Source organism: Drosophila navojoa, chromosome X (genome assembly GCF_054131105.1).
Source record: "Drosophila navojoa isolate 15081-1374.11 chromosome X, UAZ_NAV_1.0, whole genome shotgun sequence".
Taxonomy (NCBI): Eukaryota; Metazoa; Arthropoda; class Insecta; order Diptera; family Drosophilidae; genus Drosophila; species Drosophila navojoa.
Genome location: NC_142895.1, coordinates 6,210,295 through 6,235,969, shown reverse-complemented (window position 1 = coordinate 6,235,969; position 25,675 = coordinate 6,210,295). Strand labels below are relative to the sequence as shown.

At 42.5% G+C, this 25,675-nt stretch overlaps 1 protein-coding gene across 1 annotated transcript in view; it reads left to right on the top strand.

The window, feature by feature from the left end:
• rst (irregular chiasm C-roughest) overlaps positions 1–24,928 on the top strand; it is a 30,002-nt gene extending 5,074 nt beyond the window's left edge. Inside the window, exons 2-8 of the mRNA XM_089263509.1 lie at positions 6,898–6,945; positions 19,561–20,079; positions 20,356–20,556; positions 21,573–21,788; positions 22,170–22,272; positions 22,366–22,914; positions 23,059–24,928. Of these exons, the coding sequence (XP_089119635.1) occupies positions 6,943–6,945; positions 19,561–20,079; positions 20,356–20,556; positions 21,573–21,788; positions 22,170–22,272; positions 22,366–22,914; positions 23,059–23,792 (2,325 nt within the window). The 5' untranslated portion in view covers positions 6,898–6,942 and the 3' untranslated portion in view covers positions 23,793–24,928. The remainder of the gene's footprint in view (positions 1–6,897; positions 6,946–19,560; positions 20,080–20,355; positions 20,557–21,572; positions 21,789–22,169; positions 22,273–22,365; positions 22,915–23,058) is intronic.
• The last annotated feature ends 747 nt before the right edge of the window (positions 24,929–25,675 follow it).

The following is a 25,675-nucleotide window of genomic DNA, read 5'->3' as shown; positions in this document are numbered from 1 at the left end:
CTCGTCTCATTAGCTATATTTTCATTTTGAGAAGTATTTGATTTCTTTTCTTATATCATAGTTACAAGTATTATCTGTACAAGTATTATATCTGTATTCTTATATCATACTTACAAGTATTCTTATAACTGTAGACCAATCGGAATTAGAAGTAGAGCATTATGATCGACTATCGATAAATAGCTATAGTCGTTATCGGTATTGGGGAGCACATGCCATCAGTAGGAGAGAACATTTGAAAAAGCCAATGTTTGCCTATATACTAAAAAAAATATTCAGTAAAGCCTTCACCAGAGTTAATCTATCGAAATATATTCTTGTAGACCTTTACACGTCTTTCACTCTAACATATGATCTTCCGCCTCTTCTCTCACCTCTCTTTCTCTCTCTCCTCTCCACTCTCACTCTCTATCTATCTATCTCTCTCTCTCTCTCTCTCTCTCCCTCTCTCTCCACCTCTTAAATGGGATTTTTATTGGGCGTTTCAGTTTTAGTTGCGTATTTTCCATAATACTTGGGTTAAAATTCAACTTCTTTTATATATTTACCATTACTTACGGCTCTTTCAAATACTAAAGACTTAACATTTACTTGTTCAAGACTTAAAGCTAATGATCTGTAGTACTTCATATGAGTAGAGTAGTTTTCCAGATTTTTAAGCTAAGCAACAAATAGAAAGAGAGAGAGAGGGAGATTGAGAATGAGCATGAACGAAAGACTTGACTTTATCTCGACTTATTCATAAAAGATTATTATTGATCTAACACTCAAAACTAACTTAAGAGCCTAGCCTAGGCAATTGGGGTCTCCTGCTTTACTTTTCCTTTAAGATTCATCACTTAACATTGATTCATATGCATTTCAATCCGAGCTACTATCTGGCCCGGTACGCTTTTGCTCTCTCACTCAAACGTCTGTCGCTTAACTCGACCAATTCTAGGAAATTTCAGTTGCGAGCTCATCATCAGCCAGAGCCTCCAGCCTCGACTATCTGTGTTGCCCAAGTCAGTTACCCCATGTAATTGTTCACATATGTAGCTGTGAGGCAGGCACCCACAGCTCTACCTTAATTTGTTACCTGCTCGCAGGAGAGCGGAGGAACGTGTGAGTGTGTGTGTGAGAGGAAGCGAGAATGGTTCAATTATATGGAACGGATACAGAGCACTTCCTGCCTGGCAGCAGCTCAAGTGATCAATGTATTAGACCGACCGGCGCACATCCATTTACACAAAAATTGCATCGACTGGCAACGCTTTAGTCACAGCTTAGCGAATAGTTTCCATTACCAACTCGTGGGTGTGTGGGTGTGGGTGTGTGTGTGTGGGGGGGATGGGTGTCGTTGTCCCATGCGATTTTCTAAGCAGCGTCTGCGAACAGAACTTATGAAAATGTTTTACAATATCCTTTTTATGTTATTACAAGTGTATGTCCTTGTCGCCAGCTTTGTCAAAATGTCTGGCAACGCTTCTGCTATGCTTCTCTTCTTTCTTGGTTCTTTTTTTTGCTTTATTTTATATACATATATGTATGTGTGTATGTGTATATGTGTATATATATATATATATGTATTTTTTCTTCCTTCTCCGGTTAGCTGCTGTATTTTTCTTTCTTTCGCCTTGGCGTCTCTTCAGCTTGGCTGAGTGGGCGGCGGCAATGGCGGCGGCGGGGCAGGTTGACGCCTTCGCCCGTCGACAAGTTCGCGCTGCGTTTGAATATGTCATTACTCGTCGCTGTTTGCCACGGCTCCCAGCCACACACACACACACACACACACGGAGCAACCACTCTCTAACCAACAATAACAAGAGCAGCAGCAACTACAATGTCAACGCCTCGTCCTGCGACTCAGCTCGTCAGCAAGAATGTATGCTGATATGTCGCTGTCGCTGTCGTTGTTGTTGTTGTTGTTGTTGTTCGCACTCTTGTTGCTGCTATATTGCTGTTGCTGTTGTCAGCAAATGCGTGTGGTGTTGGGTGGGTGGCCTCGCAAACGGAAGTGACAGTTGAACATTCATTCATTCATTCATTCATTCATTCATTCATTCAGTCAGCCAGCCAGTCAGCCAGCCAGCCAGTCAGGCCGTGTGCCCAGTAACCAGTAACCAGCAATCCAGCCCACAGTTGCCAGTTGCCGGTTCTGCTGTAAAAAAATAAAATAAAATACAAAAAAAAAAACCCTTCCTCCAAATGCCCCCAGAGCCGTCTAAGACGTCCGACGAGGCAAAAATCAAGCCAGCGACGAAGGCGAACATAAAGGAAGAGCTTGACGGGCCAAGTAAAGCACAAATTCTATGGCAATTTGGCGGCATGTGTGTGTGTGTGTGTGTGTGTGTGTGTGTGTTTGCGAAATGTCTTCGTGGCGCTCCTTGCCGGAAACACAACGCTATGACTGAGCGGAAGTTTTTTGGAAGCGCATAAAATTATTATGGAGTCGTCTTCCATTTTTTCTCTTTCTCTCTCCCACTCCCTCTCTCTGTCTCCCTTTGCTATCTCAAGTTGTTCGCTCCTTGTCGTGGACGTTGTCGTAGCGTCAATTGCGTCAGGACCTTTGGCTAGCACTTCATAGTCATGCCAAAAGCTTTTTATAGCCGCTGCATGCCAGCGCCCTGTCCGCGCCCCACGCGCCCCACGCTTCCTCCAGCTTCCAGTCCTGCTCTCTGGGCTCTTCTCGATATTTCAATGTAGTCTATTTCAAGTTGAAGCTGCTGAAGTTCGTCTCCATTTGGCGTTTAGCATTTAGCATTTTCTTTGTATCTCTTTTTGGCGTATTATTTTTATGCTCAAATTTAATATTTACATTTGGCCCGAGTGGATTTGAGCCTCAACCGACTGACTGAGGCCGAGGCGGGCCCCGGCTGACCGCAAACGGTTGTCTTCTATGTGTGTGCGCTATCTGAATATCTAGATGGCAGGCGGCACTCGCTACCAACTTTGCGCCCTCCAACCAAATGGCATTTAGATAAGCCCAACTTTGCGAGCGACGCTGCCAAATATTTGCGGCCATCCGCCAAAGGAATATTCCCACACAGAGATAAATAATTGCCGCCCAGCTGTACATACTTGTAGAGTAGATATCGAAATCATCTGCCAGCCGAATGCAATTTAGATAAAACTATTTCATAGGAAATTTATCAATTATCTGGCTGAGCCTCTCACTTGGACTCATCTGACATTCTCATCATTCTTAAGTCTCAGTTGGAGCTGTTGGCTGCTGAGATTTAATGGAACTGGAATGAGAATAAAACACTCAATGGAACTAGCTGTAAAGTAGATGTGGATGAAATCTGATTCGATGAAATCTTACCTCTAAAATGTTGCAATTGATCGTTGTCTTACTCCCATAGAAGTTCTGAGCTTTTCAAGCAGCTTTTTCCTTACATATGCATGCAATAATCCTTCTATGTGCTTGTAGAGCTTTTCTAGAAGCACACGTCAACTTAAGTGTACTCTTAGAGCTTTACGAAAAGCTTTTTAATAAGCAAAGTCGTTTTTGTATAGTTTTTAAGCTTTTCAAGAAGCTTTACACATAATATAAAGCAAGCTTGCTTTTGCATTTGTTGTTCCATACAATTATGCGCAGATCAATTTATAGGATTATTTTGAGCTTTTCTAGAAGCTTTTCCATCCATATTAAGACCTTTTCTTAAAGAGTTTTCATCATGCATGTGATGCATATATGTATGCATGTATGCATTTATATATCTTTGAAAATACACAACTCAACTTGTGTATACTTCTTTATCGCCTCAAGGAACCTTTTCACATTCATGCACAAAGTAGCTTTCATGTGCTTTTAGAGCTTTTTCTTATGATTGTTCATTACTACGTTGTAAGGGCACTCAGGCACGAGCATAAACTTTGAGCTCCGCTGCATTTCAAGCAAAGATCTGAAAGTCGAAAAGCTCATAAAAAGCGTTGGGTGTTGGGGGCTGCGCTTCTTTATAGATTTTTTTGATCAAATACTCAACAGCGTAATGAATAAATGTTTCCTAGAATATTTTCTATAGCTGCCAGTCACCCCCCAGCTCCAAAAGAATGACTCATAGCGCAACTTCCCCAGCTCTTGCTTAACCCCAGCCACTTGCTCAACCCCCCCTTGCACTGCACCAGCTGTTCCTTATCTTGGCCGCGTTCTTTGTGTTCTCTAGTTGTAGTTGTTGTAATTGCAGAACTCCCCCAGCCAAACGCCAGCTCAGCTGGCATTGAAGTAGTCAAAAAAAATATATATAACGCGGCCAAATAGCGCAACCCCCTGGCAGCACTGCCCCCACCCCGCACATAGTGCCACCCCTGCGGCCTGTGACTGGATGAGTCATGCGTCGGCCGCTTTGTCTCATTTGCTATGCCTACTCGATTTTTGTTCGCCCTTTTTTTGATTCGGTTGCGCTTGATACCCCACTGGCCCGGCCCAGCACGCCCACCCCGTCGCCCGCTGCGTAAATTAGCGCGCTGGCCAGCTGACTGGGACAGCTGACAATCCTCAGGGACGCGAGAGTTACCCCCGGAGAAGAGTTACCCCCAAGCTTCAAACACATTCGACTGACGGCTCTCTCAATCGGTTTCAGCTATTTCAATTCTCATTTATTTGTTCCGCTTGTTGTTGTATTTAGCTATTTCTTTGCTTTGGATTTTTTATTATGATTCTCATTGTTGTTGTTGAATTTTCTGTTCAGTTTGTAAAACATTTGAGGGGACAACAGGCAACCACTTAACGGTTGTTGCCACGTTCATCCATTTTGTAGCTGGAGCTATCTGTCTGTCTATCTGTCTGTCTCGTGGTCATGTCCTGGAGTGCGTTTTATTTTTCTACACCCATCCACACACACACACACACTCACACACACACATATATACTTTTATTCAGATAGACAGAGCTTCGACTGATTCATTCGGCAACGGGACTGGGGTTCCATTTGGCTTGCTTCGCTTTCGTGCCACACGTTTTGTACCTTGTCGCTGTGTTTCAGCTTTTCATATTTGTTGTAGTTGTGTTTTCTGCTTCTTTTTTTATTGCATCGCATGTTTTCTTATGAATACGTCGCATATATTTCACTTTTATGCCAACTCCTGCTGGCGCACCCGCACCCTCACCCGCACCCTCGTCGCTCTCTGCTCTCGGCGAGCATTTCCGCATGCATTTTCGTTAGGCTCTGGCGCATGCAAAAGGATAATAGAGCCTGGCCCATGAATCATGGCATGCTGTTTATCAAATACAATCGTATGGGCCTGCCACCACTGCCGGATCATGGTGGGTGGAGGGGGGGAGGGGCAGCAGGTGACTTGGCAGAGAAACAACCCTATCTGTGGTTACTTATAGCCACTCTCGCCCACTCGCCCACTCCTCCAGCCGCCCCACCGTTCCCACAAATATGTCAATTTTTCAATTTGTTACGTGCATGCATTGGTAAACAAGCAACGAATGCAGCAGAGCAGCTATGCCTGACTCAGAGATACCCCTTACTCAGCAGCTGCTCTCAGCTTCTGCTCAGGCATTTCCTAGCACTTGGACTGGACCTAGATTAGACTAAGACTTAGACTTGGACTAGACTTAGACTTAGACTTAGACTTAGACTTAGACTTAGACTTAGACTTAGACTTAGACTTAGACTTAGACTTAGACTTAGACTTAGACTTAGACTTAGACTTAGACTTAGACTTAGACTTAGACTTAGACTTAGACTTAGACTTAGACTTAGACCAGACTTAGACTAGATTTGGACTAACATTAGACTTAGACTTAGACTAGACTTAGACTTAGACTTAGATTGTACCCCAATATAGACCATCTATGCCCCATTCAGAGATATTTCTGACCCAGCAGCAGCTCCCCGCTCCTGCTCAGCCCTTTACTATCATTTATATCTAGACTAGACTAGACTAAGACTAAAACTATCTCGATTATGTCAACTATTTCCTATCAAAGTCTTACCAACTGCAAGTCGGATATACCCCAAAGAGCAGACAACTGCACGACATGCAACAATATGCCGTAAAATACGTTGCAGAAATTATTGCAACTATTTGCAAGAGCTAACTTCATCTCACTCACTCTCCCTCTACCTCCCTCTCTCTCTCTGTCTCTCTATCTCTCTCTCTCTCTCACACACTTTTGTCTGTTGAATCTATCAGCATTTGTCTCCGGCTTGCGTAATTCAATTAAAAACTTGCATTAGCAGCATAAAACAAGAATGCTGTGAGCTGGAAGAACTATTTGATATATGTATACTTCTCTATATACATATATATCTTTAGAATATAAATATATGTATGCACATATATGTATGTATGTCTGTCTGTCGATAGCTAAAGTTTTAGTTTGTAGTTGCATCGCAATTGCTGCCGACTTCGTCGAAATGTTCTTGGCCAGCTGCTGCGCGCCGTAAACCAGTTGCCAGCTTTGAGCTGTGGCCGAGCTTAGCTCAATGGCATATGCCATCAAAATTTAGCTAGAAATTAAGAGCGATTTATGTGCAGCGCCCAGTCCCCATCGATTTCAGAGCTTGCGAGGCTCTGTGGCCCACTAATCAATTTTCAATAGGCGCAGCCATAAAAACTGCAGCAATTATGGAGGCCCCGTCTCCTGCTCGTTGCCGCTGATTATGAGAACTGCATAAACATGTCGATTTTTATGCGAAAAATGCGTGCTCCGACTAGGCCAAGGAGTAGGCCGAGGGCTCCTAGGCGGCCGAATACGGAAGCCGGCGCGACCCAACACGACTCGTGCGTGTTTATGGCCAAACAGAGCGAGCAACAATAGAAACAATAACAACAATTAATATGTACACAAGCCTCAAATTAATAAGCTGACTCCCTCTCTCTCTCTCTCTCTCTCTCTCTCTCGCTCTCTCTATATTTCTATATAATATTTATATATATTTTTGTATTATTTTCTTGCAGAGCCAGAGACAGCGGCGAAGCAACGAGGACAGCCTTGAGTGGGCTATGGTAAGTCTGTTTGACAATTACAGCCCATAAATGTGGCTGTCGTAAACAAATAATAGTCCAACTACTTGATCAACTTGTTTGCCATCAAAGTAGTAGGCCATTAAGCAAAATCATGTATATGCTTCGGGGAGATTACTACGAATGTATGAGAATGAAAATTTCATTTGGATATTAGCATTTGTCAGTGAGGTTCCTTGAATTCCTTAGTAATGCATGGATCATAAAACATATAGAATACTCGGAGTACTTACGGTACTCAATGTAGCATATAGCATATATAGAATTCTCAACTGGTCTTAGTCTTGAGACAGAGCCGACGCAGCCATGACGTAGAGTCAGGCCAATTTGTTGTTTGTTGTGTTTCTCAAAAATACTGTTCATTAACAACAATTGAGGAAAAATAATTAAAAACAAATTTTTGTATATACAACAATTTAAAAAGCTTAAAAAAATTACAATAGTTGTAAAAAAAATTCTAAAAATTAAATAGTTTAAGTAAAGTAAAAATTAATAATAATTAAAAAAATAAAACAAATAAAGCAGACTGAAATAATAAAATACAAGTATATAAATTTGGAAAACAAAAATTTAATTGATTTAGAAAATTTAGTTAAAATTTAAGACCTAAAACTAAATTAAAAGAAAATATATATACAAAAATAAATTAAAATAAAAATAACAAAAAAAAAAAATAAATAAAAAATTAAATAAACGAAAAATAAATATTAAAATTACATTTTTTAAATATAAAAAAATAATATTATACATAATAGAGATATTATTAAAATAAAAAAAATATACATATATATATAAATAATCAACATATATAAACAAAACAAAAAATTTAATTAATTTAGAAAATTTTGTTAAAATTAAAGACCTAAAACTAAATTAATAGAAAATATATATACAAAAATAAATTAAAATAAAAATAACAAAAAAAAAAAATTAAATAAACGAAAAATAAATATTAAAATTACATTTTTTTAATATAAAAAAAAAACATAATAATATTATACATATTATACATATTATTAAAATAAAAAAAAAATATATATATATATAAATAATCAAGGTACATATATAAACAAAACAAAAATCACTTTAAAAAATCAAGTAAAAAAAATAATAAAAATTTTAAAATTGAAAAAAAACTAAAAAATTACTAAAAAACTTAAAATAAATATAAAAAATCAAATATTAAAAAAAAAAATTCATAAAAATTTGTTTTGTGGCTTTCTCAAGAATATTAATGCGACGACGAACAAGTACAAAGCAATGGGAAACTCTATGAATTCTTAAAGTACCTACCACTAGTAACTACTATATAGAGAATAGACAAGCTCTCCGCTTTCTATCTACTTTACATTAGATATGTAGAATACCGGATTAAAGACTATATAGATTCACGTTGTCATTTGGATGCACTTGCTGATAAATCGAACAGACGTTTGACTCTTTCCAAATTGGATGAGATTTACAGCAGCGGCAGCAGCAGCAACAACAACAACAACAGAGTGACAGCTTTGTGGGTCTGGCTGCCCACACCAAGCCCTTGGCGGAGCCGAAAAGCTTGGGCAATCGTCAGGGCCAGCATTGAGCTGGCAGAGCCAGTTGACAGCTTCGTCGCGTTTGGTGTGTCTAGAGTTTGGCGTTCATAATAATTAGTTATAATCGGATTTAGTTGGACGGCGTTGGATGGCGTTGTCGAAGGTGTCGTATGGCTGCGCCATTGCAAACACGCCCACACACACACACACACATAGACACACACACACATGAATGGCAACTGGACCGCAAGTCAAATGAAAAACCATAAAGAAAAACTCAAGCTTGAGCTCGAAACTCAAGTGTGACTGCAGCGAGTGAGTGGGTCGGCGCAGTTGGTTGACTTTGTTGTTGTTGTTGTTGTTGTTGTTGTTGCTGTTGTTGTTGGTGCCTATGCTAGTTCATTATTATGCTCTTTTCTAACACGTTTCGATTCGATTCGTTAGCCCAAACTAAGCCAGCATTTTTCAGTGCGGCCCCCCCTGAAAGCGAGCAGCTCCAATCCCAAAAAAATAAAGAAGAGAGAAATAAAATAAGTAAATACAAAATAAAACCTGTATAGAAAAAGTCTTTTATGTGACTGTGTCTACGAGTGTGTGTGTGTGTGTGTGTGTGTGTATCAATTTATTGAATCGATTTGTGTTTGTATTTCTCGTCGATTTTAAATAGTTTTTTTTTTCTGCTTCTCTCCATTCGAACGTTCACCTGTTTCCCCCCCGCTGCACTTTCCGCACCCAACTGCCGCGTCATGCGGCTAGCGAACATGGGGGCTCCAGCGGCGTTGGCCGTGCCACCGACTTTCGGTATATATAGGTATAACTCAATTAGCTGCCCACGGCTGCAGGCCGACAGGCTGACAATGTCTGCATCCAAAATCCAAGGCCTAGAACAATGTCGTGTGTGTCAAGCGAGGGCGCGCTGATTGCATTCCCCATAGAATTGAGTCGCAGTAGAACTGTCAGAGTATAAGACAGTTATGAAGCATAACCGAATTAGAAGTGTTGCTCAATGCTGGAGAATGCAATTAAACAATCAGATGATGGGAAGCAGAAGGCAGTTGGTGGAGTGGTGTAAACAAGAGGTAGGGTAGTAGATGTAGTAGTAGTAGTAGAAGTAGAGGTAGTAGTAGTAGTAGTAGAGGTAGTAGTAGTAGTAGTAGAAGTAGAGGTAGTAGTAGTAGTAGAAGTAGTAGTAGTAGTAGTAGAAGTAGTATTTGTAGAAGTAGTAGTATAAGTAGTATTTGTAGTAGTAGTAGTAGTAGTAGAAGTAATAGTAGAAGTAGTAGTAGAAGTAGTAATAGTAGAAGTAGTAGTAAAAGTAGTAGTAGAAGTATTAATAGTAGAAGTAGTAGTAGAAGTATTAGTAGAAGTAGTAGTAGAAGTAATAGTAGAAGTAGTAGTAGAAGTAATAGTAGAAGTAGTACCAGTAGAAGTAGTAGTGGGAGAAGTAGTAATAGTAGAAGTTGTAGCAGAAGTAGTAGTAGAAGTAGTAATAGTAGAAGTAATAGTAGTAAAAGTAGTAGTAGAAGTAGTAATAGTAGAAGTTGAAGTAGAAGTAGTAGTAGAAGTAGTAATAGTAGAAGTTGTAGTAGAAGTAGTAGTAGACAATAGAGACAAGTAGAGATATGCAATACCTTGAGTAGAAGAAGTAGAAATAGAATAGTATAAGACTTGTATGAACCATATACATATATGAAACATAGATACAGCTGCATTCTGTTGTAGTATAAGTATATGAGTATAAGACAAGTAGAGCTTCAATACGATATATGTATCTTGTGTAGTAGCAGCAGAAATTGAACAATATAAGACTTTTATGGGACATATATAAGAAGAATAGTTAGCTACGTAATAAGTGAGTGTAAGGCAATTAGAGCTCAGTTAGAACATATAATGCAAACAATATACAACCAGTGTGTATTAGACGTTGACGTATAAACTTGTAAGGCTTTATTGAAAAAAAGTATTAGTAACGGAATGCATTCCATGTGTAGACCATGGGTATAAGACAATCATTTTTAAATAAATAACACATTGATTAATGGAAGTATAAGTAAAAGTATGGGAATCTTATAAGCTATGAATCACGCCTGGGCAACTAAAGTTCTTATAAGTAATAAGGGTATAAGAAAATGTTACTGATTAGTTCAATAAGTATAAGACAAATAAAAGTCGTAAAAGACAGTAGTTGACAAAAAGAGAAACTCTCAGACATTCGTTGCAAGACACATAAAATACTATAAAATATTATACATGATGAAATCAAAATTGTTGAAGTGCATGTTAAAAACTTGTTCTGAATACCAATTCGTATAAGACTTTTGGGCTAGTTACCCTTTTGCATGGCTAGTGCAACCCTTTTCGAAAGAGACTCTCGGTTCAGGCTTCGTTTCGGGCGAGCAACTGGTTTCGACTTGAGACTCAGCCTGAGAGTAAGACATTAATTGAAACGGGTTTGGCTGAGTCACGAAATATTAAAGTTTATTCTAATAGCGATTAGGCTGTATTAGGCAAAGTACACGTGTATGAGCTGTCCACTAAAGAGTTACAAGTCCGCCGTGGGGTATAAGACAAGGTTTACGAGCTATGCGAGCCGTAAGCCAAATGAGCTTTGGGCTATAATTCAGTTTTGTTGTTGTTTTTGTTTTTGTTTCTTATTTTTTTCCTCTCGGACATTTCATAACCAATTTCAACATAGGCTTCACTTGTCGCTGTTGTTGTTGGGGCCAACAAAATGAATTGGTATGGATCGATCTTGGCCAGCCCACACGGCCTTTTCACGTCGCCGTCGTCTTGTGGCAAAAAGTGTGGCCAGAAAATCGTTGCTCGTTGTTCGTTTTGTGTGGTGTGTGTTGTGTGTGGGCGATCGAGCTGGTCTGGCATGGGGCATACAAAACGATCGATCGAACGGGGCATAAAATATGTTAATAAGGCTTAAAGTTATACAAATCTTAAGATATACACACAAAAAAAGATAAAATAGCGGGAGAGAGAGCCAGAGAATCATGCAGAGTGAAAGAGAGCGGGCGAGAGAGAGGGCGGGCAGAGGCAGAGACTTGCCCATCTGTTGTAATACAAAACCATAAACATGAATTTCTTCACAGATTTTGACAGCACTTTGCAAATGGAGCTGGAGTTGGCAACGGCAAAGGCGATCGGAGTTCGAATTGGAGTTGGAGTTGGAGCTGGAAGCTGGAAGCTGGGATCTGGCTTGACAGCTGGCCAGATGATTTCCAAGTTGTCTTGCGTGTCATTTCGGCTGGGGTTTGTTAGCTCTCTATCTCTCTCTCTCTCTGCTTGCCTGGGCTGCGGAACGTTAGCTCTCTCTCTCTCTCTCTGCTTGCCTGGGCTGCGGATCGTTAGCTCTCTCTCCCTCTCTCTCTCTCTCTCTGCTTGCCTGGGCTGGGGATCGTTAGCTCTCTCTCTCTCTCTCTCTCTGCTCGCCTCTCCTGTCTGTCTTAATTTCCTGCTGCGCCCCGTTTGCTCAACTTTAGCTGTTCCTTCAGCTGCTACCGTAGTAGTTATTGTTGTTGTTGTTGCTGTTGCTGTTGCTGCTGTTCTTTGCCACGTTTTTGGCGCTCTCGTTGCGTCGGCAACATCTTCTTTTCTCCGTTTTGGGCCTCGCACACTGCTTCTCCCCAGCACGAAATCAGTTAAGTTCAGGTGTTCAATTTACTGATTGAAATTCTCTCTGCTTCGATGTGGCCGGGCAACTTTCGTTCAGCAGCGTCCAGTTTCTGTTGTTGTTGTCAACTTTTTCTGTTTTTTTTTTTTTTAATCTTCTTTTTTTGGTGGGTTTATTTCTGATTTGTTGCTTGTTAAGAGCTTGGCTGTATTTATTTATTTATTATAATTTGTTTTTTGTTCTATCTCTTGCCACACATATGATTTTGTTTAATAATTTTATGCTTGAGCGTTGTAGCTTGTCAGGGAATTATGTTGGAATTATGTTAATGATGAGCCCGCGCATCTGCAGGGGCTGAGTGAGTGGCTGTGCGAGCCGGCTAATCAAAGGGCAGCAGCAGCAGGAGCAGCAGCAGGAGCAGCAAAAGGGCTGCCAAATTGAACTGATTAAATGTCAAAACGATAAGCTGGCAAATGTTCAAGTCGCCCTTGGCCTGATCGATCCATAAACCCAAGCAACCCTCCACTTACAAATGTGAGCACATATCGAGACAGACAGAGAAATGGAGAGGGAGATGGAGAGAGAGAGAGAGAGAGAGAGACAGCGTGGGTTTGCCTTTTTATCTCGCATTTCCTGCGTGCAGGACTGAAACTCAACTTTTGCTGACTTTGTAGATATGGGACTATCTTGAATGGGCCACCCACAAGGACCCATCATCTCTCGCTCTGCCTCTCTCTCTCTCTCTCTCTCTCTCTCTCTCTCTCTCTCTCTCTCTCTCTCTGTGTGTGAGCTAGGGACTGCGTGCCATTAATAGGCGATTTAAGTTTATTTTTTGCCCGTTGGCCCCAGCCTTTTATTGACACTGGCCCGAGTTGCCCTTGAAGCACTTTGCATGGCGCCTTCCGAGTGCTCCACACATTTGTATTGAATACACTTTGGCCTCCTCCCCACGCCCATGCCCATCCTCATCCTCGTTTCCTCTATGGGCTCTCAGCCTCCGCTGTGGATTTGTTGGTTTTTCTTTCACTGCGGCCCCTTATTGCGCATAGGCAGTGCCTTTTAGTTGATTCGTTCAGGCAAACAAACTGGCAACAAAGTGCAATACACACTCACACACACACACACACACAGACAGCCAGACACACACTCACAAGGACACAGACTCAGTGGGGATTGGGCACACAAATTGATTTTAATTGTTAAGCATTCCCTTTTTTAATTGTCCTAATCTCAGTCAAACTCTGCCCTGGCCAATATCCGTTACCTTTGTATGCTGCCCCGCCCTTCGCCCCTCGCCCATCGTCCACTGAGCCCACTTCACTTTCCCAGTGCCCCACTCTTTGCCATTGCCATTTGGCCATTTTCTCAGCAAATGTCCTTTAAGAAGGCCTTTTTTTGCGCTCTGAAGGGTTAACCGGTCCCAAAAGGCCAAAGCCATGTGTCAGTGTGTGTGTGTGTGTGCGAGTGTGTGTGTGTGTGTCGGTATGATTCAGTTTAGCTTACGGTACAGTTGACACTTTAACTGCTGGTTAATGTGCCAGTTAGGATTGTGCTTGATTCTCTGCTCTCTCTCTCTCTCTCTCTCTCTCCTTCTCGCCCTCTCGCTCTCACTCTATAGCAATGAGCTTATGTATGTTTGTATGTGTGGTTCTCTCTCAATCTGAGCCTGTCCATATATTCCGCTAAATTTTTCTATTTTGCTCTATCTCTCTATTTCTCTCTCTTTCTTTCTCTCTATCTTTCGCCCTCTCGCTCTTTCTCCCTGTTTATTTCTAGTTTATTTTTAGTATTCGTTGTTTCACTACCCTCTGTGTGGTTCTCTTTCTATCTCTGACTATCCATCTTTTCCGCTAACTCTTTCTATTCTTCTCTATCTTTCTCTCTTTCCCACTCTCTCTCCCTCCCTCTCTACAGATATACATATTCTTTTCTTTACTCCTCTCTCTCTTCATGTTTCACTATCTGGCTCATTTCCTCTCAGTTTCTGTCCCCTTTCTCTCTTTTTGCTTAACTCTCTCTCTCTCTCTCTCTCTCTCTTTCTTTCTATCTGTTCCTTTTCATTCTTTGTCTCATTTCTTTTTGTTTCTACCGATTACCCTTTATAATTGTCCATGTTCTCCTGTCTTGCTTACTTAGCCTCTCTGTCATCGTTTCTCCCTCTCCCTCTCTCTCTCTCTCTCTCTCTCTCTCCCTCCCTCTATCCCTCTCCCTCTCTCCTTCTCACTCAGCATGTGACTTACCTTACATAATGAAAATGGCCTTTCCTTTACCCTCTACCCAACTCAGCACCGCATCCTTTCTCCCATTGCCTCTACCATCGCCTCTACCTTCTGGAATTTCATAAAATCCGTCAGCATCTCGCCTGCTTTTCAGCGCAAAAACTCTTCGGCACGCATAATACAAGTGGAAAACAATTAGTCAGCTGCCGACAATGGCTAATTGTTTAGCTGGTCGAAAAAGAAACTAGGCCCAGGCCCCTGTGGAGGGGGCGGGGCACATCAAAAGGTTCAATCGTTGCGCCCCCCTGGGCCGAGACCCCATTGACATTTATCGGTGGCTGGGTGGGTGGGTGGCTCGCCTGTGTGCAGCTGCAAATGTGGCCTTAAATCTTGGCCAAGAAATTGGCGTCGAAAGTGGCTCAAGTCAAGCGAACTGGCCTAGCTGAAAAGTTTGCCGTGGCGGGCGTTCAATAAAGCATTTCTCAAACTTATTTGCACCAGGTGGGCCGTTTATTGATTTATGTGTGCGAGGGGCAGGTCGCTCGATTGCCCGCCGTCGCCGTCGTCGTTGGCAATGAGGCCAAAACTGTAAATGACAAAAGTCTGAAAGTCCGAAGGAAGCTGAACATCCGCTGCAGCTTGCATCTAATAACTAAAAGATGATAATAATGCGAGCGAGGCGCGCGAACGGTGCGAGTAGAGCGACTCTACAAACTGGTTCGACCGGAGCGTCGAGCATAAAATAATTAGCATGGGGCCGTTGCTCGCTGCTCGCTGCTCGTTGGGCGATGGGCGCTGAGTCGAGAGCGCTTACATTCATCACAAAAATAACTTCATTGAAGTGGACTTGAGGCTGGGTAGAGCCGCGACTTGGAGCTCGGGCGTTGCCGCAGCACCTGTTCCCCAATTGCAGCCAGCTATAAATATCGCAAAGATGTTTGGCATGCTGCGCGCAAAGGATGCTGTACGCATGCTGCAGCTGCAAACAACTTGTGGCCGGTGGCAGCCACTGGCCAGTCCGGTGTTTAGCAACAGCAACAGCAACAGCAGCAGCAGCTGCTACTAAAGGAAGCCCATTGGCAGGGAAGTGACGCTGACAAAACAAGCTGGCTTGCCTCCTCCTCTCCTCCACTCCCCCTCTACCCTGCTCACTGCGAGTGCAGCCCCTGTTCATCGATGCATCGATTGGCCGGCCAGAGATTTATGTGTGATAAGCGTCGCCTGAAAAATAATTACTGTTGCTGCAGCTAGCATCTAGCTCTGGGGGCAGCTCTTGGCCAGCAAAAATCGAAAACTGGAGCGGAAAGCGTTCGGAGCGGAAATGTTTTTGTTTGTCGAGTGATTGGCATTTCGGTTAACAGCGCTGAGACCCCATGCCGTCGGCCCAGGCCCAGTCCGTCAAGAGCCAGGCCAACTGCAATCTAGCGATTCGAATATGCTTGATCTCGTAATAAATATTTAATTAGCCAAGTGGGATAGACGAGAAGATAGATAATTCGATAAAGAAAAAAAGTATAATAATAAATAAATAAATATATACATAGAAGGAGAGAGAGAGAGAGAGGGAGAGAGAGCAGGAGAGATTTGTAGTGCTAGCCAGATTTGATGGCTCGGGCTGAAAGTGAAATCTCTGGCGATAAAGAAGCAGCAGGAAAAGGCAGAAGAAGCAGCAGACAGTGGACAGCGGACAGCGGACAGCAACGACAAAAAATTGAATGTAGCAAACGGTGTGGGACGGGCGATAAACGAGCGTGTCTATAATCACTTTTAATTAGCGACCATCGCAGCTGCCAGCAAATGGTTCCCAGTCAGACACACACACACACACACACACACACACACACACACGGCCCGAAAACTCAGTGCATGGCTCTAATTTCAAGTCATTTCCAGGCCTTTGCTGGGGTAGGGGGCATAGCTGCTGCTGGAGCAGGAGTGGGGGGGGGCCTCTTAAGTCAAACGGAAGCAAACGCGGTAATCTTTTGCTTTGTGCGTTTTGGGCTGCTCTTTGGTTTTTATGGATTTCTTCTCCAGCTGCTGCTGCTGCTGCTGCTGCTTCTTCTTTCAGCTTTTACAGTGTCTCTGGTTTTTTATGCGCTGCTATAATTTCATGTCTGTGTGTGCGAGTGTGTGTGTGTGTGTGTGCTTAGCGCCAATTTCCGTATAAATGCAATAAAAACAAATAACAGCCGCGAACTACAAGAAAACAAAATTAGTTGAAAAGCAATAGACGCCAAGTGGCGGAAGTGAACTACTTACGACCAAAAAGAATACACACAGAGAGACAGAGAGAGAGAGAGAGAGAGAGAGAGAGAGAGAGAGAGAGAGACTAACTTACAAATGTAAACAGCAAAAAAAAAAAATAGTAAAGTAAAATGCGTGAGAAAATCCAAGCAGAGCTCGCAGCTGACTTGCGTACAGGTGAAAGAGTGTGAGGGAGGAGGGGAGCCAAGTTGTGCGCTGATAGAGTTACATATCAGAGCTAACATGATTGGCATCAGAGCTGGGAGCACAAGTGGAGTCAAACTTGAAAGTTATTTAGTTGTGCAGCCAACAGTTCCTTTTCCCCTAATCAGCGATTGCAGCGCACGCAACGCAGCTGATTGCTTAGATGAACACACATACACATACACATACACATATGCACATGTATATGCATACATATACATATGTATATATAATCATACATTATAGTCGTGCTCATTTGGTAAATGCTTTTTTCCATTGAGCCCCCAATCGATACGAAAATCAATAAGAACCAAGTCAACAGCCATCAACGGGGCTCGTGCCATTAGTCCTCCCTCTCTCTCTCTCTCTCTCTCACTCTCTCTCCCCGATAACTGTTCATTTCGAGTGTTAAGTAATTGTCTATAGTTTTTGACTCACTAGCATGGGCACTTACTAAGAACCCTAGCTCAACTATGTTCCTAATTTTTTTTTCATATTTTCAATGTAATCTCTGGTAGTTGAGCCAACCTTATTTAAGATCAACTGTGTCACAGCATTCCATAGTTCATATGAAGATTATTAAGCCTTCCCTGCATTAGAGCACCCGAGCTGCGGCTGATTTCCATGCAGTGAATATAAATATTATTATTTATTATAATAATTATTAATTATTATTATTACAGAATTGAAAAAGAAAAGCATTATCATTTTTTATTCTCATATCAGTTTAAGCCACTTTTTATTATATTTTGACTAATTCAGCTTAGTTGTAAGCATTTTTTTTTATACATTTGCTTTAATTTGTTATTCTTATTTTATTAAGTTTTTTATTTATTTAATTTGTTTCTACTTTTATTTTACTATTATTTTATTTCTATTGCATTTTTAACATTTTTTTTTTTTAATTTATTTAAAATTTTTTTCATTATTATTTTATTAATTTGAATTTTTTTAAATTTAATTTTATTATTTTATTATTATTATTTTAATTTTTAATTTAATATTTTTTATTTTGTATTTATTTTTATTTGTATATTATGTTCATTCTCTTAATTTGTTTATTGCATTCATTTCATTTCTCTTTCAATTAAATTTTATTCCTTTCTCGCCATTCCTGTATTTTCTTATACATATTTTGTGAGATTTTTTAAGACATTTTTATATATATTTTTTTTAATAATTTTGTTTTATCTTTTTTAATTAAAACATTTTTTATTATTTTTCCATTTAATTTATTTTTATTTTTATTTTTTATTTATTTTTTTTTTTTTTTGTACATTTCTTAAATGTATTATTTTTTATGAATTTCTTTTATATTTATCACATCACCATATTGTATCACTATTTTTATATTATTTATTTATTCGTTTTTTTTTTTTCAATTCACATTAATTTTATTTTATTGTTGACATACAATTTTTTTTTAAATTTATATTTTATTTTATTTTATCTCATTCGATTTCATTTTCCACTTTTTCTTTGTTTCCACTTGATAAATAAGTTTATTCTCGCTGCACGTCTACACTGTAATCACTTTCCCGCATAGAAGGGCAATTTTTCAATATTTTGCCAGTGTTGTAAAAATGCTTAAAATATGTTGTGCACTTCGTATTCTATTATAGCGCTCAATATTCATTAAAATGTATGATTTATTTGGCTCATGCATAAAACACCAAAGAGTGAGAGTGTGAGAGAGAGAGAGAGAGAGAACTGTGGACTGCTCTTTATTTTTTTACTTTTGCCCATTTGCTCGTCTAGCAAACCCTTTTTTTTTATTGTAGGCCGCATTTCATATTTCTCTGTTTCTACTTCTCTCTATCCCTCTCTCTCTCTTCTTCTTTTTTTATATTTATGACGCGCGCACATTTTTAACATTTTACGAATTGCTGGGCTACATTTTTGCACATTCCCCGTTTATATGTTTCGGCGGTCGTAAACGTGCGGCGCTCAACCCAACCCAACCCAGTCCAACCCAAACCCATCCTATCCCAACCCATCTGAGCTCAGCCCGTACCAGGCCAGGCCAGGCCAGACCAGAGCAGCGTAAGCTCTGGCGCACTTGAGACTCCATAGAGTCGAGCTAATTTGAATGTTATTCGGCGCTTTCCTGTTGTTTTCTTTTTGCATTTTATGTCTTCTCGCTGTTGCTGTTGCTGTTGCCTTTGCCGTTGTTCTTAGTCGCACACGTTCTGGCCTGTCTGCGCGTAAACATAAATAAAATGATATAAAAACAAGTGAGATTGCTGCAGTCGGCCATTACCGACTGCTCAATACTCATTCACGGTCCAAAGCGCTGATAGATTGACTTACCACTGAGCCACGCCTCCAATGGGCGTCAGTTTGGTCGGCAAGTCTGAGCATGACTTGCCACGCCCCTAGTGGACGCATGGGCATAATCTTGATATTCGATAGTTTGAGTACATAGACGATATATACTTTCCACATGTCAAGTCTCAACGCAGCCAATATGCTCGTTTCACTTGCGTGAATGGGTATACAAAATAAAATAAAATAAAATAACACGCCCGAGAAACATCAACAGTGAACAATATAAACAATAAACGCTAAAATAATACACGACAAGAGAGCCGCGGGCTCTCGATAAATTCGCTTAGCCAGCTGAAGCGAAAATCGAAAATCGTTTCGTTTCAATTCAATTATCGAACAAGTTGTTCGAGTTCGACTTTACTTAACTGTAGCTGTAGCTCTAGCTCTAGCTGTAACTGTAACTTTCAGCTAGACATTGAAGCCAACTCATGTTTTGCTCTCCTTCCAGCCGTGCATGAGGACAATGGTCGGGCAGCTGCTGGCGCTGCTGGCGCTGCTGTTGGCGGCGTGGGGCGCGCAGGCGACGCCATCGCTGTACACGAGCTACCAGAACCAGCGGTTCGCGATGGAGCCGCAGGACCAGACAGCTGTGGTCGGGGCGCGCGTCACGCTGCCCTGTCGCGTCGTCAACAAGCAGGGCACGCTGCAGTGGACAAAGGATGACTTCGGCCTGGGCACGTCCCGGGATCTGAGTGGCTTCGAGCGGTATGCGATGGTCGGCAGCGACGAGGAGGGCGACTATTCGCTGGACATCTATCCGGTGATGCTCGACGACGACGCCAGATATCAATGCCAAGTGAGTCCGGGGCCAGAGGGCCAGCCGGCCATACGTTCCACATTCGCCGGGCTCACCGTGCTCGTGCCGCCGGAGGCGCCAAAAATTACGCAGGGCGATGTCATCTATGCCACCGAGGATCGCCGTATCGAAATTGAGTGTGTGTCAATAGGCGGCAAGCCCGCAGCCGAGGTAAGCAACAACAACACCGTCCCCCCCCACCAACAGCGACTCTACCAGGCCGCAGCATGCCGAAAGTCTACACACACTACCCCAGTCGAAACTAATCAAACAAACAATGGACGGCAGTCAGACCGCGCCATGTCGAGGTTGGCTCTGTTACTGTAACTGCCGCCGGACGGACGAATCGCTAACAGACTCGACTGACTCGACTGACTGGTACCCAAATTGAGCTAACACTAACCCACACAATGTTCTCTCTCTCTCTCTCTCTCTCTCTCTCTGCAGATTACATGGATTGATGGGCTGGGCAACGTACTAACGGATAACATCGAGTATACGGTCATACCGTTGCCCGATCTACGTCGCTATACGGCCAAATCGCTGCTGCGCCTCACACCCAAAAAGGAGCACCACAACACGAATTTTACGTGCCAGGCACAGAACACGGCCGACCGCACCTATCGCTCAGCCAAAATACGTGTCGAGGTAAGCATCGTCGTTGTCCCCACCCCCCCTCCACCCCCTTTAAAATTCCATTCAATTTCGAATGCCCCGCAACCCCGTACCATGCTGGTCCCTAGGCACCGGCCCGTCGTGCTGTCAGTGTGGCAGAGCGACTGCAATTTCAGCATCAGCACCGGCATCAGTCTGGTGCGGTGAATGGGCCTCGGTCTTATCTCTGGGCCTAGCACAATGCGCTGACGCGTCACAGTCAACGCTTGAGCCAACTATCAATATTACGTGATGGCTGTGCTAGGCTGGGCTGGGCTGGACTGGGCTGGACTGGGCTGGGCTGGGCTGGACTGGGCTGGGCCCATGCTCCGGAAGTCCAGTCCACTCTGATTTATTTTTTTTCTCATTTTTGGGAAGGGGATTTTTCGGTTTTTTGGTTTTTGTTCTTGTTTTTGTGAATGGGCTTCTGTGCTGGACACGGCCGGTGACAGTGATGGGCTAATTCATGGTGAAACATAAGGCATATGGTAGAGGGAATGCTGAAATCCTTAGTTAAGTGAAGGTATGCAATGGCTTACATAGCCCTCTGTCAGCTGTCAAACTGCCTACCCACACTCTCTGTCACACACACACACACACAGGGCGCGTCTCACGTCCCTGTCAATGTCCCACACTGAGATTCCTGACATCAAATTGGGACTCTGTCAGCTGACAAATTCATAAAGCGCTCTCGAAACTAATTATGAATGGTGCCTAATGAAATGTCCCAAAGGAGCGAGCGCAGCTGGAGCTCGCCCGAGCGCGTATTCGATCTAATTAGAATGTACGAATCGATGCAGAAGACGAACCACAATGCTAGGCCGTCTGACGAGAGATCAAAGCAGCTGTCAGTGAAAGAGAGCCCAGCTGGGCAATCTCAGCTTCCGCAGAGCAGCTGGATATTCCTGCAGAGCTCCGAGCTAGACCTAGGCCCAAGAGCCGCCAGCCCCACAGTCTTTCGCATAATTTCCGATGTTAAATGTTCGCATCTTTTTGGCTTTACTCAACAGGTTAAATATGCGCCCAAAGTCAAGGTGAATGTGATTGGATCGGGAGGTGGTAGCGCCATCAATGCTGTCGCTGGCTCTACCGCTGGCGCCGTTCAGCGTATTGTGGAGCATGCACAGGTGCGACTCGAGTGCCGTGCCGATGCCAATCCAAGCGATGTCCGTTATCGCTGGTACATCAACGACGAGCCAATTATAGGCGGTCAAAAAACTGAGATGGTAAGTGCTCCAGCTGCCTCTACCGGCTGCTGCCCGCAACCCCTGCCCCTGCTGCGCTGTTGCGCAATAGAAAAACGTGGCTGCTCGCCGGGCCACGTCCACATTCCAGCATCGGGCCGCATAATTAGAGCAACTTTGCTGCCGCTGCGATAAAAATGTTGTATAATGCTGGTGGGCCGGACGGGCCGAGCCGAGCTGAGCTATTTTGTCATGGCAATTACAACTGGGAAGGGGGGAGGAGCTGGCCAGACCCGGCCGAGAACCAGTTGTGGCGGCAGCCGGAAAGACATAACGTTCCCACAATTTGCCGTCATTCTTGGCAATCCTCAAACAGAATCTCAATCTCAATCTCAAACGCAATCACACAATCTCCATTGGCAGGTCATACGCAACGTGACGCGCAAATTCCATGATGCCATTGTCAAGTGCGAGGTACAAAATTCAGTGGGCAAGAGCGAGGACAGCGAGACACTGGACATAAGCTGTAAGTTCACCTAACCCTACCACGCCCACCCCTACCACCCCTCTGCCACGCAGCAGCCAGCGCTAACTCGACCGCTTTGTCAACCCCAAACAGATGCGCCCAGTTTCAAGCAGCGTCCCCAGTCCATGGAGGCGGACGTCGGCAGCATTGTGTCGCTCAACTGCGAGGTGGACAGCAATCCGCAGCCGGAAATCGTCTGGATACAGCATCCCAGCGATCGGGTGGTGGGCACCAGCTCCAACCTGACCTTCAGCGTGAACAACGAGACAGCCGGACGCTACTACTGCAAGGCGAATGTACCGGGCTATGCGGAGATCTCGGCGGATGCCTATGTCTATCTGAAGGGTTCGCCGAGCATCAGCTCGCCGCGCTCCCAGTACGGCCTGATCGGAGATACGGCGCGCATCGAGTGCTTTGCCAGCAGTGTGCCGCGCGCTCGTCACGTCTCCTGGACCTTCAATGGCCAGGAGATTAGCTCCGAGTCCGGCCACGACTACTCCATACTGGTGGACGCCATGCCCGGCGGCGTGAAGAGCACGCTGATCATACGCGACAGCCAGCCCCATCACTATGGCAAATACAACTGCACCGTGGTCAACGACTACGGCAACGATGTGGCCGAGATCCAGCTGCAGCCGAAGAGTAAGTAGAACCCAAATGATGGCGAAAATCTATCCATAGTAGTAGTAGACCGATCCAGTGTCCCTTAGTCCCTTAGACCCTACCGGCCCGTCTCCTGCTTTGACTAACCCATGCCCGTTTTGCTTTGTTTGACCCCCCCCACAGAGAGCGTTTCCCTGCTGACGACCATCGTGGTGGGCATTTCGTCCGTGGCCGCCCTCATGCTGCTCACCTTCATCATGATCATCTACTTCAAGTGCAAGAAGCGCACCAAGCTGCCGCCAGCGGACGTCATCAGCGAGCATCAGATCACCAAGAACGGCGGCGTCAGCTGCAAAATGGAGCCCGGCGATCGCACCTCCAATTACAGCGACCTCAAGGTCGACATATCCGGCGGCTATGTGCCCTACGGCGACTACAGCACCCACTACAGCCCACCGCCTCAGTATTTGACCTCCTGCTCGACCAAGTCCAACGGCAGCTCCACCATACTGCAGAACAACCATCAGAATCAGCTGCAGCTGCAGCAGCAACAGCAGCATCATCACCACCAGCAACAGCAGCAGCAGCAACAGCAGCAGCAACAACAGTCGGTAGTGCAGAGCCTGCCGATGACCTTCCTAACCAACAGCAGCGGCGGCAGTCTGACGGGCAGCATCATCGGGGCACGCGAGATACGCCAGGAGAACGGTCTGCCCAGTCTGCAGTCGACGACGGCTTCGGTGGTTAGCTCCTCGCCCAACGGTAGCTGCAGCAACCAGAGCACAGCGACCACTACCCATGTGGTAGTGCCCAACTCCATGGCCCTCAGCGTTGATCCGCGCTACAGCGCCATCTATGGCAATCCCTATTTGCGTACATCGAACTCCTCCCTGCTGCCGCCACCGACGGCGGTCTAAGCCGGTGCTCCCACTGAAAGTCCCAGCACCGGCTGCTGCCCAAGCAACCACTCGCAAGACTGATCTCAAGGGCAGCGGGTGCTGGGACAGGAGCTGGTAAAGCAGCTGCGACTGGGGTCGGGTAAGTGTGGAGGATCCTTCAAACGTTTTTAGCAACCAAAAATTCGAATTGTAGACACTTAAGGAACTTAAGGAAAGAGCTCACATGCCGCATCTGAATAGGCAGCACATAACTAGGCTAAAGCATTCGCCAGATGACTATACTAGAACTATATGCACACGTATATGTATATGCATAACTAACTACAGACATACTTAGTATTTTACTCTAATTTGAAATCGATATACATACGTATATATCGATAGGCATTCGATTCTTCTTCTTCAACATTTGTTTTACGCCCAACTTAGTCGAATGAATGTCAGATATTTAGCGTTACAAATACAATTTCTATCGCTAGTTTTAAGTTGACTGTGCGCCTAGAGGCCAGTTCTACATAGCAGATATGATATATACATATATCTATAGACTTTAAATAGTTGATTGCGCATTTACAAGTCCCTAGAAATTGCTGTTAAGACAAACGCCTTACAAAGATTATTTATTACACACAAATTCAACAAAAAATATTCACAAAAATATATATGAGAAAATTGCAAAAAAAAAAATAAGTTTTATATATGATAAAAATTACTAAAAAAAAAAAAAATAAAAAAAAATACTTGCGTGCCTTTTGTTGTGCAAAAAAAGAGAATATAAATCAAATATACATTTGCTTTGCTTAAAATAAAAAAAATAAAAATAAAATAAATTTTAACTCTCTTCCAGTTCATATATCATATAACTATATTCCACATATCCCCCAGTATACCACAAATATACATACATACATATTTCTACAGCTCAAAACTAGGCAACAAAAATTTTCGAGGCGCGCAATAACAAAAAAAAAAAAACTAGAAAAAAATACTATTTAAGCTAGCATATGGAAGCGTTGATTGAGTGTGGCTTGCATTGCTTAAGAAAATTATGCCAAAGTACCTGATAGTATTTAAGATGTGCATTTTTTTGTCGCTCTAGTATTTTAGTGGTAGTTTTTAAGAGAATTTTTTTTTCATTTTTTTTTTTTTTTTTTTGTTAGAATTTAAGAATTAAAACAAAACAAAAAAACGGAAAAAATGCAAACTTAGCAGCTAAATACTCAAACCCTAAGCAGACGCCTTAACTTATGACACGCCCACATTTAAAAAATAAATAAAAAATTTATGAAAAAAGCTAAGCAAAATAGAACAAAGAATGAAAAATAAAAACAGAGTTGAAACAAGTTTCGTAAGTTCAAGCGTACTTTTAAGTGTCTTACGCTAATTAATCGATATATATCGAAATATACATATATATATATCCTAGCTGCAGTATGCCATTAACAGTTACATAATTAGTTTATAACTATATAATATATAGTATAGTCTATAGACATATATAAAGCTAACTTTTTTTTTTCTCTATTATAATGCATAGACTTAGGACAGCCTTTAGCTTTGTGTCGAGTTTTATATACAATATATATATACGATTATATATATACATGAATAAAATTTAAAAAAAACTATTATTTTTTTTCGTTTTTTTTTTTTTTCCTTAAATTAATTAAGTGAATTGAACGAAAATGTTTTATGTATACAAAACAAAATAAGAAAAACAAAAAAAAAAAAAAAAATAAAATAAAAATATATATATACAAATTATATTAAAGAAAGTGAAATAAAAATTTATTGCAAAAAAAAAAAAAGAAAAGTGAAAATTGTTTGAAAGAGTTGTTGGAAAATTGTTTTTCTTTGCATCTTAAACACGGCGCAAGTTCAAAGCGAAACTGGGCAACGTT